Here is a 19,335-nt window from a genome sequence, read left to right on the forward strand (position 1 = left end):
CAAAGGCATATGTCCAACTGGCTGAGCCACCCAGGCACCCCAGAATTCATGCTTTTGATCACTATCTGATACTGCCCTGATTGAATTTCAAGAGCAATAGTGTTGGTAGAAATGGAGATTGTGAGAGATCAGAGCTGGATGGGAACAACTCTGATCATGTCAAGTTAAGAGAAGTTCTGTGACTAACATCTAATACTTAGAATCATTGAAGAAGGCTCTATAGCACATTTATTTTTTTCTAAACTATTCGAAATCCTGTGAAATAATCAAATTATATACTACTATATGAACTTGGAAAGAACTCTGTTAATGCATCCCACTGAACTACTGAAATAATTTCTTTGTGTAATACTTAATCATAAGCAGGAAAATGAATCAAAGTGGCTCACACTCGATTGAACAACAAAATAGTTTCTGGCTCAATAATTTTGTGGCTCATATAATTAAACTACAATTTGTATTATAACAGACAAAGAAGTTTTTCTTTATTGCTGTACAGGAAGATGTGAAAGTTAAGGTCCTGTCCCAATATTAATTATATTTCATCTTATAGCTTTACATTTTATTTCTGTGATCAATTTCAGTCTGAATCCTAGAAAGTAAAAAATATAAATAAAAAAATGGTCTTCATGTGTTTTGCCTGTTTACCACTAGAGGACACTATCTAGTCTTGTCTGCCTAAGAGTTCTGCTTTGTTTCCCGTGTTTATTCGGGAGAGAGGAGGCATGAAAGGAACAGAATGAACATTCTGTCGCAGGTTTATTATCATGAAGTCATGTAAAGTAGAAATGAATTTCAAAGCAAACCTGCTGATACACTTTGTCTGGTGGCGACCACTGTTGATTCAGTGCCGACTACAGGTCACAGCACTACCCTTATTTCAGAGGTAAGGAAACTGAAGCTCTGGAAAGTCATAAACCTTCCCCACAGTCACACAATTGCACAACAGGACTTAATTCAAGCTGTTAATCCAGATCAGGATGGAATAAAAAAAGAAAGAAAATTTCCATAATGCCACTCACTGATTTCCTGACCCAAGAAGAGGCCCAGGGGAGTTTATTCCTCCTAATAGAGCATCTGGCAGTTCAGTTTGATGATGGGAGGTTATAAGGAGTGTAAGATAAATACCAGCAACAACTCTAAATGTCATTTACAGCTAAATAGAGTCCACCAAAACAGCCAGCTAGATAGCTTTGCTTTAAATTGCACTTAATCTAATTTGTCCCCACCCTGTTGGCTTAAATGTAGTGTGATAATTGAAGGGTCCAGGTATTACAACATGGTTTATTTCATAAAGGAACTGTGTTTCTGCCTTAGGATGACCGTCATCCACTACTTTTTCTTGGGGATCATCATGTAAGTGTATATGCCTGGGAAAGGGGCCACTTTTACATGTATAATCGATGGACCTTTATAGTGTTATTTCTGGCATGAAATTGTGCTGTAATTCATTTTTCCATAAGCATAACTATATTTGGCAGTGATGTGCATTAAATTTATCCCATATACGAAATAATGACTTGGTTGAAATTGATCAGGCATGCACTTTATGCCATCAGGGTTAGTAAATATCCGTTCTGGTAGTGTCCTGAATCTAAACCTATGCACTAAGATCATAATGAGTTTAGGATTATTCATTATAATGCCCATATATTTCCTGGTCTAGGGGTTATTTAATATGCTGCTTATATTATTTTCATATGAGGAAGTGGAAAATAAAATTTCGGTCCCAGCTGTACCAATTATATATAGAAAAGGGGCATCTAGATTCATCTGTATGAAACACATCCCCAAGATGAAACCATTTAAATCTTCATCTTCAAGGATAGGAATAAAGAGCACATACTATCCAACAGTGAGATTCAGGATCAAGACTTCTGCTTGTTCTGTAACCTTAGCCTACCAAGCCATTTCTATATTAAGTCTGTGAAATGTAAAGTCATAGAGCTAAAAAAAAATCTGGAAAAAAAAGTACAAGGAAACTTGGAAACTATATATTTCACACATATTTCTAACACTCATTTCAATTGAGTTAGACATCAGGCAACTTTCAATCTAGAAATGTCTTGGACCAGGATTAGATTTGTAATTCCCCTTCTCCTCTGGAATCTTGTAACCACTGTCTTCCCCATATGAGCCTATTAACGTAGATTTGTGTTTGTTTGTTTAAGATTTATTTATTTGAGAGAGAGATAGAGTGAGCATAAGCAGGAGGGGCAGAGGGAGAGAATCTCCAGCAGACTCTGTGCTCAGCGTGGAGCCAGACATGGGGCTTGATCTCCAAGACCCTGAGATCATGACCTGAGCAGAAATCAAGAGTCAGACACTTAACTAACTGAGCCACCCAGGCGCCCCATAGATTTGCTTTTTAAATTACTCCTTATTCCAATGATAAATAAGCTAATTAATTCCATTAACTGAAAGCCTCTGAAAGAGAGCAACAGCATCCGAGGATTTTTACATCTGTCTCTAGCAGAGCAGCTCTATCACAGTGTGGGTGGAAGAAGTGGACCCTGACATGTGCAGGAGACAGACCCAACTACAGTCTATTTTGTTTCCTGGCTTTCCAAGGCCTTGGGCCTCTCTCTTGAGCCTGCAATGTATTCTTCCTTATTCAAGGCAACAGCAGTTGTGTTTGACAGAAGCAAGATCCAAGTCATAGCAAATCAGGTGACTTGAAGCTCCAGGATGTGTGTCAGGATTTCCCATGACGCTGCAGGCAAGCTGGTCATCTGAGGAGGGACCTGGAGGATCCACTTTGCTGTTGGCAGAGGCTTCAGGTTCTCACTACTGGGCTGCTCCGTAAAGTTGCTCATGACATGGCAATAAGTTCTGTGTCAAAATCCCCTTTTCCATAGAAAGTGGACTTTCTTAATGTTTTAGCCCAATGCTATAACTTTTCAGTCACAGCTATTAGAATAGTTACAGTAATATTACTGACAGCTGTTAAAACAATGACTCCAGGGCGCCTGGGTGGCTCAGTCGTTAAAGTGTCTGCCTTCGGCTCAGGTCATGATCCCAGAGTCCCGGGATCGAGCCCTGCATCAGACTCTGCTCAGCGGGAAGCCTGCTTCTCCCTCTCCCACTCCCCCTGGTTGTGTTCCCTCTCTCACTGTGTCTCTGTCAAATGAATAAAATCTTTTAAAAAGAAAAAAAAACAAAAACAATGACTTCCTATCATCAAGATTCAGTGATTTTGTTTCAAACCTCTATTTTCATATCCACTGAATGACTGTCTTCTCTCCCTCTTCCCATTCCAACTCCTGCAGCAGAATGGGGGTGTGAGAGTGTGGCCTGGTTCACCCCCACCTACCAGTGTCTCCCCATCACATACCTTGCTGGTAATGGCCAGGGAGGAGGGACAAAGAAGGGAGAAGTGCCCTAGTGGGACCAGTACATTGTCCTTGTGCTCAGATTGGACAGATGGAGACTGACGATGTCATCTGACAAGTGATTTGCTCCCAAGCAGCAACTCAAGGTGCTAGGGAGCCCTCATGAGAGAGATTCATTCTCAATTTCAGGCCCAGCTCCTGAGCTGGCAGCCTGGTGTCCTATTCCTCTGATATGTACCCCTCTTCACCCAATGCTGTGTTTTCCCAGATAAAACCGAAGCTCTAAATATGATCTACTCACCACAGCCAACTCCTAGGTCTTCAGGCTTACGTAGGATCCATCTTCCAAATCTCTCAGACCTTGAATGGGGGCAGTCTTGCCCCTGCTACACCTGGCAGTCCCCCTCTATGCCATCTCTTCCAATGTACTTTTCCTCTATCCTGGTAGCACAGGGGCTGGACAGTGAGCCTAGAACCTCATAACTGTCCCAGTAGGGACTAGCACATCAGATACCCACAAACTTATCAGCAGTCCTCTCGACAGCTCCCTCCCTTGACTTTGAGGAGGAGAGGCAACCCAGCCCCACCCCTAACCTTGTTGGAGGAATAAATAGTTCTACATGAGTTGTGTACTTCTACAAAAGGCAACGACCTTCTCCCTTTCAACCTCATCTTCTATTAGGGTATGAGGTGGTAGTGCTGGTTCTGCTTCCTGGTTTCTCTTAGCAGGCACTGTTGAGGGATGGATGGCCCCAATAGCTGTCATCCTAGGAATTTAGAATGTGGGGTCTTTAGCCCATTTGATCCTCAGCTATGAGCTTTAGGTTGGTGTTAGTCACCAATACTCAGCAGCTATCACCCATGTTTAACATTAATCATCTTTCTCCAACGGCACTCTGATCCTTCACTGCCTATCTTGGATGGCAATTCCTCCCTGGAGGGTTACCAACTCCCCTGGAATGAGGGACCCGATTCAGTACAAAACCATGATACTCCTTGGCAAAACAGGAAGTTTGGTCACCCTGCCTCCCAATTTCCATGACTCCAACCAGAACCTGTAAGTAATTCTGTTCCTTCCCTATCTTCATTGCTCCTGCTCTGTTCACCAATTATGCTGTTCTTCTACATCTAACAGACCTTGTATCTGTGCCCCTGTTCTCATTCTGCAACTACCTAAACTTCTGTTAGTCATTCCAAACCTTGGTTTCTCATTGGAATCACCAGGACAATTTATTTTTTATTTTTAATTTTTTTAAGGATTTTATTTATTTATTTGAGAGAGAGAGAATGAGAGACAGAGAGCACGAGAGGGAAGAGGGCAGAGGGAGAAGCAAACCCCCCGCTGAGCAGGGAGACCGATGTGGGACTCGATCCCGAGACTCCAGGATCATGACCTGAGCCGAAGGCAGTCGCTTAACCAACTGAGCCACCCAGGCGCCCCTCACCAGGACAATTTAGAAACTCCTGATATCCGGATCCCTTCTCCAGAGATGATTTAAATGGTCTGGGTTTGGCCCTGGAAAAGTACCAGGTGATTATCCTGTGCACTGTCCCACCTGAACTACTACTACTGATCTAAACGACCTTCTTAGTTCATAAGTCGTCCTCCTCTCATCCATCCTTGACACTGCAGCGAGAGTTATCTTGCTAAAACACAAAGCTGATAATGTCACGGCCCTGGTTAAAACTCCCCTGTGGGGAGTGGGTCCCCACTGCCTCTGGTAAAGCTCAAACTCCTCAGCATGAGAGAAGGGGAGCAGTGCATGGGAGACACATCTGGGGAGGGAGGCAGGGGCCCAATCATGCAGGACCTTGAACCCTTGGGCTAAACTACTTGCACTGCCCCACATCCACCATGCTCTATGGCAACACCATCTATTGCTCATTTAAAAACTACTTCCTGAGCACCTAATTAAAAATATCTGGGGACCACCACAGAGAGAATAGAGACAGGAGGACAAGCACAGTGCATGCCATATTGATGAGCAGTGAGGAGGGAGGAAATGAAGACTAGGACTTGTTAAAAACATATCTTTCTACACAGTTATTTGTTTTCTTTTAGAATGTCTATTCTGGAAGGAACAGTATACCTCTTTTCCTGGTGTTATATTTACAGCATAGCATTGGAATAACGTTTGAAGAAAATAATAGCAGGAATAGAGCAGTTAAAAATAATTACTTGCCTGAAAGTAGTTCTCCCTTGTCCCTCAAAGAGGGTGTTATCATCCGCTGGAAAATTACCAGGTCAGCCTATATTTAGTCTAGCTCCTTGGGATATCTATAGTTTTGTTAAGTTAACAAACATTAATGAAGTGTCTGAATGATAGAGTTCCATTTAAAATTCTACGCAGTGCTGTCCTGTTTTCAGTGTTTTATTTTCATGTGCTGTGTGGGTATTTAGCATCCTTGGGGTATTTAGCATCCTTGGTTCCAGAGCATTAAATGCTGAGAGGCACCCCGGCATAGTTTGAGAACCATTTCCAAATTTGCCCCATCATAAACATCTCAGGAGACAGCAACTAGTTACAGATTCAAGGGCTCCCCATCCTCTACCTGATTCAGAATCTCTATTGGAGGGACCTGGAAATCTATATATTTTTTAAAAAGCCCCAGGTGATTCTTAAAACCAGACAAATTTAGAAAACAATGACTAGGCTCTGGATCCCTTTTCCTTCATTGTCCCTGTGACCCCAATTGCTTTTGGTCAGCCAGAATTTGGTTACAGTCTGAGGTCACCTGAGGAGCCCCTGCCTGGGTCTCTGCAATGCCAGTGAATAAGGATAAAAGAAATTTATGTCAGTAAATGGGATTGACAAGTAAGAGAGACAAAGAAATATGCTTAGTCTGCCATCTTAACTAGAAATGTTCCAGATGGGAATATTGTCTCCAAAAGCTTGTGTTCCTTAAATGACTTTTTATTCATTGTACTAAAAAGATTATTTTACAGTTCATTTCTTATCATGACAAAGCTTTATATCTTGCCATAGGTGCACTTTTGAAAATATTTTGCTCTTGCATACTAATTCACAGAGCAATGTGAAGTTTTTTAAGTGTTGGCTTCAGTGAGCAAAAAAATAGACATGTAGAATTTTAGAAATAACCAAGTAGACCTTAGCATTGGACAGTGATATTGATTCACTGATGAAGCTTTTTATTTTTTTAATTGTACCTGTTAGTTTCTTTATAAAAGGCAAAGTCAGGATGTGTCTAATTAATGTATGTAGAAAACGTGTCCATGGGAATGTTCTCAAAGATACTTGTAATACATAAAATAATGGCTCTTATTTACTGATACCAGGCATTGGGTAAGTACCTCACATTTTATAGGGTGACCAACCATCTCAGTCTGCTCAGAATGCCCCAATCTTAGCACTCAAAATCCTGTAACACAAGGACTCCTCAGGCCTGGGTAAATCAGGCTTGTTGGTCACCCTACATCTTCATCTCACTCTTCAAAACAACCATATGTGATAGAGACTATAATTATCCCCATTTTACAGATGGGGAAACTGAGGCATAAGGGTGTTATGCAAACTGACCCAAATCACCAGACTAGAAAGTTGCAGAGTTGGTACTCATACCCCTGTTTTCTACATTTATTTGCTCTCAGAGTCTACTTTGCTTATTACTCTGTTTTTTGCCAGGAAGCTACAATCCTTAGAGGTTCAGTTATTTCCTCCTCATCCCAGGGATAAAGTTTATTTATCGATTTAGCACCAAAATAGCCTATTTAGAATTAAAAATCAGTTTCACAAGAAATTAATTGTATCCCATTCAACAGCAACAGAGAATTAAAGCCAAAGCCACACTGAATTCTCTAAGACTTTGAAGATTTTATTTATTTATTTGACAGAGAGAGACACAGTGAGAGAGAGAACACAAGCAGGGGGGAGTGGGAGAGGGAGAAGCAGGCTTCCCGAAGAGCAGGGAGCCCGATGGAGGGCTCGATCCCAGGACCCATGGGATCATGACCTGAGCTGAAGGCAGACGCTTAACAACTGAGCCACCCAGGCGCCCCAAGTTCTCTAAGACTTTGAATGTTGCTTGGAAAACTGGGTTTAGGGAGAAAAAACAAGGGCACGGGGAAATTCCACCCTCTGGAAGGGCAGTGTTTCAGGAGAATGGTATGTGCCTGACAGCTGCTTTGAGGAGCACAGCAACCCCAGTGTAGCATTTCACAGAGGAAAGTGATGGTGGCTGTCTCATCCAGTCAAGTCCACCAGGGGAGGGGAAGAAAGGTGATATGCTTTCCTGGCCTGCGATTCAGCCAAGACAGCTCATTTGATTTTCCTCACTAATAACTCTCTGAGCTTAAGTGAAGTTCTGGGCTGCAACTACAGTTCAAATTGGAAAATAACTTGCAGTGCACTGAAATTTAGATTTTTAGGAAGTCATTTGTGCTTATTGCATTGTATAGAATCATAACCTCTTGAGATTGTTGGTCCTGAAAGTTCTGATTTCTTTGGAATAACTAAAGAGAGATGGGATATGTTCATCAAATGAGTAAAACACTTGATTTCTGCCAGTATTGTAACATCCTATGTAGGTGCAGCTAGGACTTTATTTCAAGACACTGTGCTGACTTGAATATATAATAATAAATGTTACATTTATAGAATATTTACTCTATTTCTTTCCTAATTATAAAATAATTTGTCTTCTGTATTTCTACAGTGAAATATAAAGACTCTAAAATCCCAAATATATAATCACTTGTGATATTTTTAGATTACCTTTGATTCTTCCTCCCCTACATATAATAAGTTATGGCATTTCCATATTATGGAGTGCAACACTGCCATTAAAATCATGTCCTAAACAAAAACATATTGACATGGAAATATACCCACTGAAATTAAAGGTGGAAATTTTGTACGACTTTTGTAACTTGCTTTCCCTCCTTAATTTTAGTGAGCATTTTTCCACTCCATTTAATATTTTTCTAGAAGATGATATTTAATGGCAGTACAGGATTTTATAATATGGATAGACTTTAGTTTGCTTAACAAATGTCTTATATTTTCAATACTTCAAATTAAAGAATGCGTCACAAATTTTTGTGCAAAGTTTTTACTGTATCAGAGTAGATTCTTTAATTCTTGCTCTTTCACTTCTAAAATTATATCAAGAGCCTTAAAACTACCAACAGAAAGATTGTGCTAAATTTATGGTACAGACCAGCAGCCAATAGTTTTGTTTTGTTTTGTTTTTACCATACTCAGCAACACAGAAAATCATGCTTTTTGGTCTCAAACACAAACGAGACAAAATCCAAAAAATTGCAAATATTTTTTAATTCGTAAAAGTTTCTTTATGTTTTCCTGGTTTGTTGTTGTTGTCGTTGTCTTCTTGTTTGTTTGTTTAAAAGGGGTCTTTCTCATGCCAAAAGAAGGATACATTGGTGGATACATCATTCAGAGTCCCAGAGGGAAACAAAAGGCATGCTCAGCTTGGATTTTTAAAAAATGTATAATAAAGTGATGATTTACAGAGATGTGGGCAGAGCTGAGGAAACAACAAAAATGCTGAGGCACTATGGTATTATGATTATTATGATTTCTAATAAGAAATACATATTTGGTCTTCATCCCATTTTCTGGCACAGAGCTCCTAAGACCCTTGGAGTTTTCTAAACGTCAAGTGCTTCAGAGGTGCCTTTTGTTATGTTAATGTAACTTTTGGAAAGTCTAACTAATCTAAGGTTGGGGGCTTGTTGCCAGGACAGCCAACCATGTGATTAGAGGGTTGGAACTTTCAATCCCACCCAGGAACCTCCAAAGGAGAGGAGAGCAGCTGGAGATTGAATTCAGTCACCCATGGCCAATGATTTAATCAAGCATGCCTATGTAATGAAGCATCGTAAAAACCCAAAAGGGGTGATTCAGAGAGTGTCTGGGTTAGTGAACACCTGGAGATTTGGGGAGAATGGTGCACTGGGGAGGTCGTGGAGGCTCCACACCCTTTCCCCATATCTTGCCCTACGCATCTCTTCCATCTGGCTCTTCCTGAGTTATATCCTTTTGTAATAAACCGGTCATCAACTAAGTAGAGTGTTTCTCTGAGTTCTATGAGCCCCTCTAGCAAATTAACTGAACCCACGGAGCGGGTCTTTGGAACCTCCAATCTGTAGCCAGTGGGTCAGAAGTATGGGTGATAGCTTGGGTTTGTGCCTGGTGTCTGAAATGGGGGGAGGAGGGCAGTCTTCTAGGACTGAACCCTTGACCTTTGGGATCTGATGTTCTCTCTGGGTAGAATTGAGTTGAATTGTAGGACATCCAGCTGGTGTCACAGAGTTGCTTGGTGGTACCAGAAAAAAAAAAAACCCACACGTTAAAACTGGTGCACAGTTGTAGGCACCCAGAGACCAGGAACAGTGGGAAGCCATTACCCTGCTGAGCCGGAAGGAATAAGGGAAAGGAAATAGAACTACTTTCCAGGGTAGGCTAGAGCCCCAGTGGGGAGAGGGTTTGCCTCATCACAGCTGTACATCAGAGCAGTCCCTGACAGCACCTGGAACCAAAGCAGCAAGTCAGAGAAAACTACCCCAATATCTTTTTCATTCTACATGCTGCTCTCTTGCTGGCACCTTCCATTCAGTGAATCCAACCGAAAACCAGAGCGCGGTCCCCTGGGGCACAGAACAGGGCTGAGGTGAAATAACTGTTCATCCACAATTTTATACCTTCCTAAATATTATCCAAGAATGAAGCAGTGTAAAGACTGAGAATTTTCCACTTATAGACCCTTGCAGAAAAATGAGTTGCCTTAGGAAGAGACAGAAATCCAGAAGGAAAACTATGGAAAATAAGAAAGAGGAGCACACAAATGCATAAAAAAAAAAATTTTAGTAGTGGGATTTTAACAATCAATAGTTAAAGGTAAAAAAAATTAACATGGCAGCAAGATGGGGAGGAGGATTCAATGGGTAGTAAGGTACTCCAAATGCTCAGAAGAGTAGAAATGTTAAAGAATTTTAAATGTCTACATTTTTATGCTTTTATTAGTTTCCTTCAAACATGTATATTAACCTATACATTTTCTAACAGTGTTTACATTTTAACACCTTAAAGATCAAGATAAAAAAACAGGAGGTAAGCTTAGAAAACTTGTTAGTCCAAAGACAGAAAAGGGAAAAAAGCAAAGGGAAACCATGATAAATAAAGACACACAGTAAGAAATACATCTAAATATTTCATGCAATAAGTAATGGAGTTAAATTTATCTATTAAAAGTCAGATTATCAGACTATATTTTTTAAATCAAGCTACATGATACTGCTTCTAAGAAACAAACTTAAGACATAGCTACATTGACTATATAAGAAAAAAAAGGTGTCACAGTGTAAAACAAAAAAAATGGTATTATCAGACAAAACAACTTAATGCAAAACAACTTAATGCATTACATGGAGATAGAGTGGGCCTACATAATAATATAAGACATAATTCAACTGAAATAAACTATAAATGTATAATCACATAAAAACATAACCTGGAAATACACAAAGGAAAAAAATGGAAGATAATTTTTTTTTAATTTTCAACTGTCCTTTCATACGGAAAGTTTTTTTTCTTTTTTTGAGAGAGAGAGGATGAGAAAGAAAGAGAGAGCACATGAGAGAGGGGAGGGTCAGAGGGAGAAGCAGACTCCCCGCTGAGTAGGGACCCCCCCCCCCGATGTGGGACTCGATCCTGGGACTCCAGGATCATGACCTGAGCCGAAGGCAGTCGCTTAACCAACTGAGCCACGCAGGCACCCCCATAGGGAAAGACTTTTGAATGCCAATCTTTATGTTTCTAGTTGCCATAAATAAAAAAAGGAAGAATATTTGAACCAAAAAAATAGCAAAATTAATTATATATATGCATATATATATATACTCCAAATAGAAAATATACATGTAAATTATTTTCACATATATATGGTACATTTTTAAAAAATAACTATGCACCAGGTCATGAAGAAAATCTCAACAAATTACAAAGAATGGGATCATATAGACCATTTTATTTACTACAATAGATTTCATTATATTTGTCCTTGAAGTTAGAAGACATTAATAAACAGGATTTTATATTACATATATACATGCATGCTCTTGTGTGTTAAACAATGCTGAGGAAATGTAGAAGAAAACATTTACTTAGGATCATTTATTTTTCAAGTTTAAAATACTGTCTCACATTTTGGGGAGGACATCTGAATTGTTAAGACAAAGAGTTATTTTCAAAATGTAATATGTGAGCTGTAATTGGCATACCAAACCAACATTTTTATTCTTTCCAACTAATTATTTGAGAATCTCTGAAGAGAACAGTGGTGACTAGTGAAAAAGATTTTTGTTAAGCTTGAGGAAATGATACAAGGTGTTTTTTTCCCCTGAGGTTGTATGCCATTTGTGTTTTTTAAAATCACTTTTTGTATGTGCTAAGGACCACTAACAGCAATTTTCAGACAATCACAAGGAGGTGAGAAGTAAGGCGAGAGCATGTTCCAGATCCCAGTGCAGTTTGGACTCAGGTCAATGGGAACTGAAGTCTTCAATTGATATAGGAAAGACATTAAGGTTCAAAACTGATGGCCAAGAAATAATGCTTGAGACGCCTTTGTTGCAGAAAGGTGGTTTTATTAAAGAACGGGGATAGAACCTGTGGGCAGGAAGAGCTGCACTGGGGTCATGACGAGTGGCCCATTATATACTTTCAAGTTGGGAGGGGGTTAGGGATAACCTAAGTCTCTAAGGAATTTTGGAGGCAAGGTTTCCAGGACCTTAGGGGGCTTGCTGTTGTCAGGAAAAGGTCATTTATTACCATCTAATAAAACCTGAGTCATGAAACCCTTCAGATGTATACCAGTGGATCATATGTTTGGGGAATGGTTGCCGATGTGTATCTTGGGGAATAGAGAAAAAGGAAGTTTCCAAAGGAATTTTTATTATGTCAAAGTAGATATAGGATTCTGATTCTGGAGGGTCAGGCTAAGATTACCTTTTGCCCTTAGCGAAGTATTAACATCGAGGCAGCTGAGCTCCTAGAGGAATGTCACTCTCCCTGTTTCAAGGGCTTGTCAAGGGGCTCTAAGTAGTAAGGAAATTTATAATTTTTCTTCTGCCTTTGTTTTCCACATCACAATGACTTCTGGGCTTCCAGGATAAGAATTAGGCAACTTAAAACAAAAACAAATCTTTGATCCACAATCTACAGGAAAAGAAAAATCCTGGAGAAGTTTAAGAGAACTGACTTTGCACTTAAGCTAGTAAAAAATTAGATAAAAATATAAGGTGATATTAGAGCCCATAAAATTTGAAGGCAGTCTGGAGTACATAGGCGATAATGCTGTAAGACTATGTGATTTGCCTGGCTCCCCCTTCCCGCAGGTCTGAATTTGGGGTTGTGGTGGATACAAACCCTGTGTGCCTTTCCATCTGCCTTCTTTTTTCTGGGGTACCACCTGCCTTGCAGACCATGCTGCTGCCATCAGAGCCACTGCCAAGTCTCCTAAGGTGGCTGGAGGCCAAGTTGAAACCCTGAGCCTGTGTTTCTCACCCTGAGTGAGCCCTAACCATGCTGAGTCTCCTTTTGCTGTCAGCATGGATGAAATGTCACACCGTGGGGTATGGGGTATGGTTTTCTGAGCAACCACTAAGGGTTTGGATGATACACCCCAGAAGTGCAGGAGAGTCTATTCCCTGTGAGCTAAACCTTGACTGAGCAGAAAGAGGAAATAGTAGGGACCAGGCAAACAAATTCCCTCTTTTTTTCTTCCCTGTAGATCGCTTTAAGATTTTATTTCTTCCCAAAGATCTTCTGGAGAAGTTCCAGGTGCTAAGCCAACATCCTTGCCAAGAGCCTGCTGAGTTTCTTCATGGCTCATTGTGAAGTGGTGGCCAGCATGGTAACACATCACCTCACTTTGCTTCCCGTTTTTTTTTCTCGCCTCTTTTCCCCTATCTTCTCACTTTTACTATTCTGGGATTGCACTTCCCAAATAAAGTGTCAGCACTCCAATCCTTATTTCAGGCTGTATTCTGTAGGAAAGTTTTTCTGAAAGAGCTGAAACAACAGTGCTCACTTTACAGGAGTGCTGGGTATTTTCCCCTTGCCCCCAGGAGTAGTCACTCTCCACTTTTTTCCCACCCTGCCCCCTGCTCCAGGAGGCTGTGGAACTCTTATCAAGAGGACGCCCACACCTCCAGCTGCCACTTAAGTCCCACCAGTGGGGTGCCCTGGTAGGAGATTAGAGGGATAAACCATTTATTCTCCTGGCTCCAGGGAGAGGTCACCTGGGGCTGTTTGTATCATCAAAAGAAAGTCACAGCTGGTGGTCTCCTCCATCTGACTTTCTTGATTTCTGAGACCTGCTTCCTCCTCTCATCTCTTTGGACCTACAGAACAGAACAGCTCCACACCGCTACTCTCAGCTTATACACCATCCCTTGAAGCTCTTCTTCACCCTGCCCACTCCTTTGGAATGTATCTCTTCATAAATAAATTATTCCAATTTGAATTATTCTAATTTTGACATTGCTATCTGTTTCCTTTTGGGACCAGTAGTGAAAAGGAATGGTTAAATTATAATACGTTTTATCTGTGTTGGAGTAGTGCGTAGCCATTACAAATCAGTTTATGTTTGGTAGTAAAAGCAAGTGATGCACTTTTAAAAAAAAAACAAAAAACATTCAAGAAGTCAAGCAGAGTTCTAGAGGGAATCAGAATTCCATCACCTGAAAGGGACTCTAATGAAGGGACCTTTGATGGGAAAGCAGACAGAGTAAAAGGAATCAATATAGGATGGTGAAGACCGGGGACAAGAAAGGGCAGAAAACATGATCACGCCAACTGCTGACGGGGCAAAAGGAAGAAACACAGCATTAGAACACCCGAGCCCAGTCCGAGTGGGAGGCCTGGAGGAATGGCCGCTTCTCCAGAGATGTAGTCATGTAAGGACACAGACCTGCCGGGACCTAGTCCCCAGCAGGTTGATAGAAGGAAATGCCCTGACCTTTCTCCCCTCCTGCCCACCAGTCTTCTCTCTCCAATCTCTGGTCTCCAGTCAACACTCCCATTGTCTGAACCCAGTTGGAAACTAAAGTGATGAAGGCCCGTGGGGGTCAGCCTGCTTGGGTTCAGAGTGGGGCTGGCAAGGGCAGAAGGACAGGTTTGGGTTGGCATGAAGTGAGGCAGGCAACAGACAGTAACCAGGACGATTGGGTATCAAACCCCATGCAAATATAATCCTAATTTTGTGAAAAGTGATACATGTATTTATGTATAAGGGAAGACTGAACTAGAAATTTAAAGTAGCAACCTCATAGTAATAAAATAATTTTTTTTTATTTGTTACAGTGCTTTGTATATTTTCCAAATCAAAAAATGGTTGTGTAATACTTTAAAATATATCTTAGGGAAAAAATGCTAATTAGATGATGTGGTTATTTTAGTGTTCATTTTTAAAGGAAAAGTTTCTATTGGTGGCTCCTCACGGTAAGAATTTTACTTCCTGGAGCACCTGGGTGGCTCAGTCGGTTGAGCGTCTGCCTTTTGCTCTGGTCATGAGGCTGGGGTCATGATCTCAGGGTCTTGGGATCAGCCCCATGTCAGGCTCCCTGCTCAGCAGGGAGTCTGCTTGTCCCCCCACCCCGACCACACCCCTACTCCCCGGCTCCTACATGTGTGCGTTCTCGTTCTCTCTCTCTCTCAAATAAATAAAATCTTAAAAAAAGAAAAAAAAAGAATTTGACTTCCTGAATTTTTCCAGAAGTAGGATCTCATCTAGAGTAGGGTTAAGGCCAAATGAGAGGGATTTTTTTTTGTTTATTGATTGGCTTCTCAAAGCACTACTTTGTTTTCACACCATCCTGCCAATCATTAAGAAAGAATTATCTAATGTGGGACAAATGGTATCCCAGCTCTAATCATATTAGATGGAATCCCATTAATTATGATCATCTTTGTAATGTAGCAAAGCTGGTCTGTGATATTCACTTTGTCAAACAAAATTTCTTAAGTTGCACAAACCTCAGTGAATAAGCATTAACACATAGTTTCAAAATCCTTTCAATTTAATTACATTGTAAACAAATCTCTCCAATCACATTTGCTCTCAAAACTTCTTTAGAACTGTTTGATTTCTTTTTCTCTTGCTTCGTGTCTCTTGCATTTTCACTCAAATGACAAAGCACTGTGGAGGAGCACAGGGGCGTGGTCAGTGGCCTGCGTCCACCCTGGCTCTTGCACACTCAGCCCCTTCTATTCCCAGGACTGTGCACAGACTCGCCCGCAACACATGTGCTGTGTGGGGTAAAAGTGGCTACTTCCTCCCGAGAAATATTTAGCATGTACAGAATGAGATGGCAAATCTTTGGAATGTCACAGACCAGCTGTAGATGGCAGTATTCCTAAAGCAAATCCTTAACCTCCACCAATGTCTCAGCCCTTCTCGGCCCCTGTGCAAGCTCCAGCCCAGGAACCTCTACTACCTGCCAGGCTATTTAAAGCTAAGGATTATGCAGGGAGCAGATGCGGTGCATTTTGCCATCTTCTGAAATCTAAAATTTTAAGTAGCATCAAAGAACATAGAGTACAACTCTTTGAATTCAGTAATTACACTTTTTAAAGTGGTTTCCTAAACTTAATACAAACTTATATGAATATGAGTCAACACATATCTTTGTAATATTGCATAAATATCCACAGAACATATGCTGTTGTTAAAAATACATTCAAACAGGACTCAGACTTTTAAAAAATGAGGTACAGATTTAGAACATTTTAAAAATAGAATTTACATCTGAAAATTCCAGTATTATGTTTAAGGCAGTAACAGCTGTAATGAATCATAAATATATTTCAGGCCAAATTTCTAAGTGCTGTATTTTAACTTTCAGACTCTATATTTACAAATTCCACTTTAATTAAAATTCGTTGAAAAGCTTGTCAAGTGAAGGGAATCACAACTTTTTTTAGCACTGTAAGAAGTTTTCATAAAATGGATAAGAAATTCATATGGCTCTTTTGCCATCAATTATAACAAATGCAGTTTCTGGGGCATTTTTTGAGTAATGAAGAAATAATTCTGAGTCTTCACTAGTATCCAAGTCATCTCCTAAACTGTCAATGTTTCAGGTATAAGAATAGCATCCCTTTGAGCTATAGGAACATTTAACGATTTTCCTCTCTGAGTAAGAATAACAAACACAACCTCAACATACCCAGAACTGTGTCTCTATTTTTAATCTTCATAAAAATCATTTCAAAGGTGGTTAATACAAACATTCCCGTGGTACCGTTGGCTGAGCTATAATCTTCCTTGCCGTATGAATAAAGATTTCACTGAGTCCCAACCGAATCCTTTACTTCCACCACCAGAATTCCATCGTGACAGAGGATGGCAGACAAATCTTTGGTTTCGATGCCATCTGGCAGTTTATACTGTCGGGTGAAGCTTCTTGAGATAAAACCATGCTCATCCATTCTGGTTCCGTGCTGAGCCTTGATCAGCAGCCAGCCTTCGAAGGTCTGAATGATGATATCTTCAGGGAGGAACTGGACCACATCCAGCAGGATCTGGAAGTGGGATTTGGCTGCTTGGGTCAGCATCTCCGCCTCTGAGTCCACTGGAGGAACCTGGGCCGCCCTGGCTTTTCTCCGGTCCACAGTGGTTGGCCCCGGCAGTGCGTATAAAGCATGATCCAGCCTGCAGTCTTCCAAGCCTCGAGCTTCAAACTCCTCCTCGTAGCGCACTGGAGTCTCAATGAGGTGCCTCAAGATGATTTTTGCCATGGTTGGAGGCAGAACCAGTATCGAATGGCTTCCCTTCAGTCTGTTTGGTCAGAGGCGAACCCTCTCAGTTGCCTACTGACTAGATTATCAGTTGGAACAGCTACTCCTTGTAACCCTGCGCAGACGCAACTACTTAATTAGGCCTGAATCATACCACCACACGCCCACTCTTGTCTTTTCACACACGCTGACAATGAACAGCTATTTATAGGGCATGGTTCGAAGTTGCATTTAGCACACAGCCTGCTCAAGCTGCCCAGGCAAGGATCGTCCTTACATTCTCAGTTATCCTTGGCAAGTGTGTCTGCTTTGCTTGCCTCAAGAGAAAAAGAGAATTAGAATCAGAAACAGCATTTAAAAAAAAATCTCTGGGGGTGCCTGGGTGGCTCAGTCGTTAAGCGTCTGCCTTCGGCTCAGGTCATGATCCCTGGGTCCTGGGATCAAGCCCCGCATCGGGCTCCCTGCTCGGCGGGAAGCCTGCTTCTCCCTCTCCCACTCCCCCTGCTTGTGTTCCCTCTCTCGCTGTGTCTCTCTCTGTCAAATAAATAAATAAAATCTCAAAAAAAAAAAATTTTTCTGAGTGAGTGTCTGTCCTTGTGAACTGCAGTGATCTAAGGGACTGTGGCTTCTTAGAACAGTCCAGAGATATGCACTCATCTTATAATATGAGCTAAGACTGCATTCGTCGTTGTCTCCAAGTGCAAAGCTGGGAGGGATGAAGGTAGCTATGATTGACACAGATACTCAAATCTCAGACATGCAACCAACTCTCAGCCCTCTGTCCTATACATTTTCTTTCTTTTTCATCTTTTCATCATTTGTCCTTAAGGGACATCTGAGCCAAGTCATCTGGGTTTATTACATCTGACTCATCAAAAATGAGATCAGATGACTAAGTTAGATAATGATGTCAAACCTCAGATGGGGGTTGAGGAAGGCATAGAATGGGGAACTTAGCAATGAAAATAAAGCCACAGGGGAGAGAAAAATGTTAAAGCGTTGAACTATTTGATAGTAAAGTCCAAAAAACTAAGGATTAATCTAGTTGTAGCTCTGCTATTAAATTGGCAAAAATAAATGACACATAATTTCTTAACTATCACACCCTTTATATTCAACTTACATTAAAAAAAAAGAGGCAACTCTCTACCCATTGCTTCAGAAGGATCTCCAAGACATGCTTAGTAAAAAGAAAAGTCCAGAACAGCATATAATATGCTACTATTTATGTTTTTTTTGTAAGTAGGTATTTGCTTATATAAATAGAACCTCTCTGAAAGATATGTGGCTGGGAACAGCAGCTGCCTCCTGTGATGGTGACAGTGATTGGGAGGCAGGGGCTGGAGGGAGACTGGCTTTTCACCATAAACACATTTGTGCTTTTTATTCCTACAGTGTACGTAAGGTACAAATGCACAAGAAGTTTTAAGATATAGAAAACTTCCACTCCACAGAGGTTAGTATTTTCTAGAATGGGTAGACTCAGGAATACTTTTCCTTAAAAATCATAAATCCATTTTCTTAGAATGACAGAAAAATGTCTAAAAAATTAAACGTCGGAAAACAGAAGGGAACGACCTCCCTTAGCTCCTTTTTATTACTCTAAAAACCTCTGCGGACGTTTTGGTATGTACTTAAGAACATGCCTTAATAATGCTGTCCACACTCAGCTTTTTTGACCCGCGCTTTACAGGTCGGTGGCCCTGGAGGGGCACATGTACTCTTTTAGATATTTTAATGTCCTCCGACTCATAAAATATTGAGAGCTGTTTTCATCAGTGCTGCTCTGAGGGGTAAGTCAAGAATAGAACTCACTGCCGGTAGCAGGAAATAGATAAGATATTAAGGATTTGGCTTTAAAACACTTGCAACAGTCAAGGCAAAACTGAGAAGGTACAGAGGTTTTTCATCTAACCCCTGCCCCCATATAGGCATGGTATCCCCCATTGTCAACATCCCCATCAGAGAGCTACATTTGTTGCAACTAATGACTCTAAATTGACATACCATGATCACCCCCAGTGTACATTAGGATTTGCTCTTGGTGGTGTGCATTCTATGGATTTGGAAAAATGTTATAATGGCATGTATCCACTATTATAGTATCATACAGAGTAGCTTCACCGCCATAATAATCTCTGTGCTCTACCTGTTCATCCCTCCCTCCTCTGACCATGCTCTAAAAACTGCTATAAAAAATAAAGCCTATTTAAAAAACGAAA

The 19,335-nt window shown here is 40.8% G+C and overlaps 1 protein-coding gene and 1 long non-coding RNA gene across 7 annotated transcripts in view; both read right to left on the reverse strand.

Annotated features, from left to right (window-relative positions):
- Window positions 1–15,920: 15,920 nt before the first annotated feature.
- Window positions 15,921–17,181, reverse strand: HSPB3 (heat shock protein family B (small) member 3). Its single transcript, XM_045887863.2, has one exon. It carries the CDS (start codon window positions 17,111–17,113, stop codon window positions 16,661–16,663), a length of 453 nt encoding a protein of 150 aa, XP_045743819.1. The 5' UTR covers window positions 17,114–17,181; the 3' UTR covers window positions 15,921–16,660.
- A 36-nt stretch (window positions 17,182–17,217) lies between these two features.
- Window positions 17,218–19,335, reverse strand: part of LOC135365430 (uncharacterized) — a 105,269-nt gene continuing 103,151 nt past the window's right edge. For all 6 annotated transcript variants that reach the window (XR_010413280.1, XR_010413278.1, XR_010413277.1 and 3 more), the window contains one exon: window positions 17,218–17,430. This is a non-coding gene — a long non-coding RNA (uncharacterized LOC135365430). The remainder of the gene's footprint in view (window positions 17,431–19,335) is intronic.

The sequence above is a fragment of the Mirounga angustirostris genome, unplaced genomic scaffold (genome assembly GCF_029215605.1).
Source record: "Mirounga angustirostris isolate CCGP_5_RB_7025 unplaced genomic scaffold, mMirAng1.0.hap1 SCAF_7, whole genome shotgun sequence".
In the NCBI taxonomy this organism is placed as follows: Eukaryota; Metazoa; Chordata; class Mammalia; order Carnivora; family Phocidae; genus Mirounga; species Mirounga angustirostris.

Bases quoted from the DNA above. Each gene is read 5' to 3' on its own strand.
- HSPB3 (XM_045887863.2), bottom strand. From the start codon at position 17,113: ATGGCAAAAATCATCTTGAGGCACCTCATTGAGACTCCAGTGCGCTAC.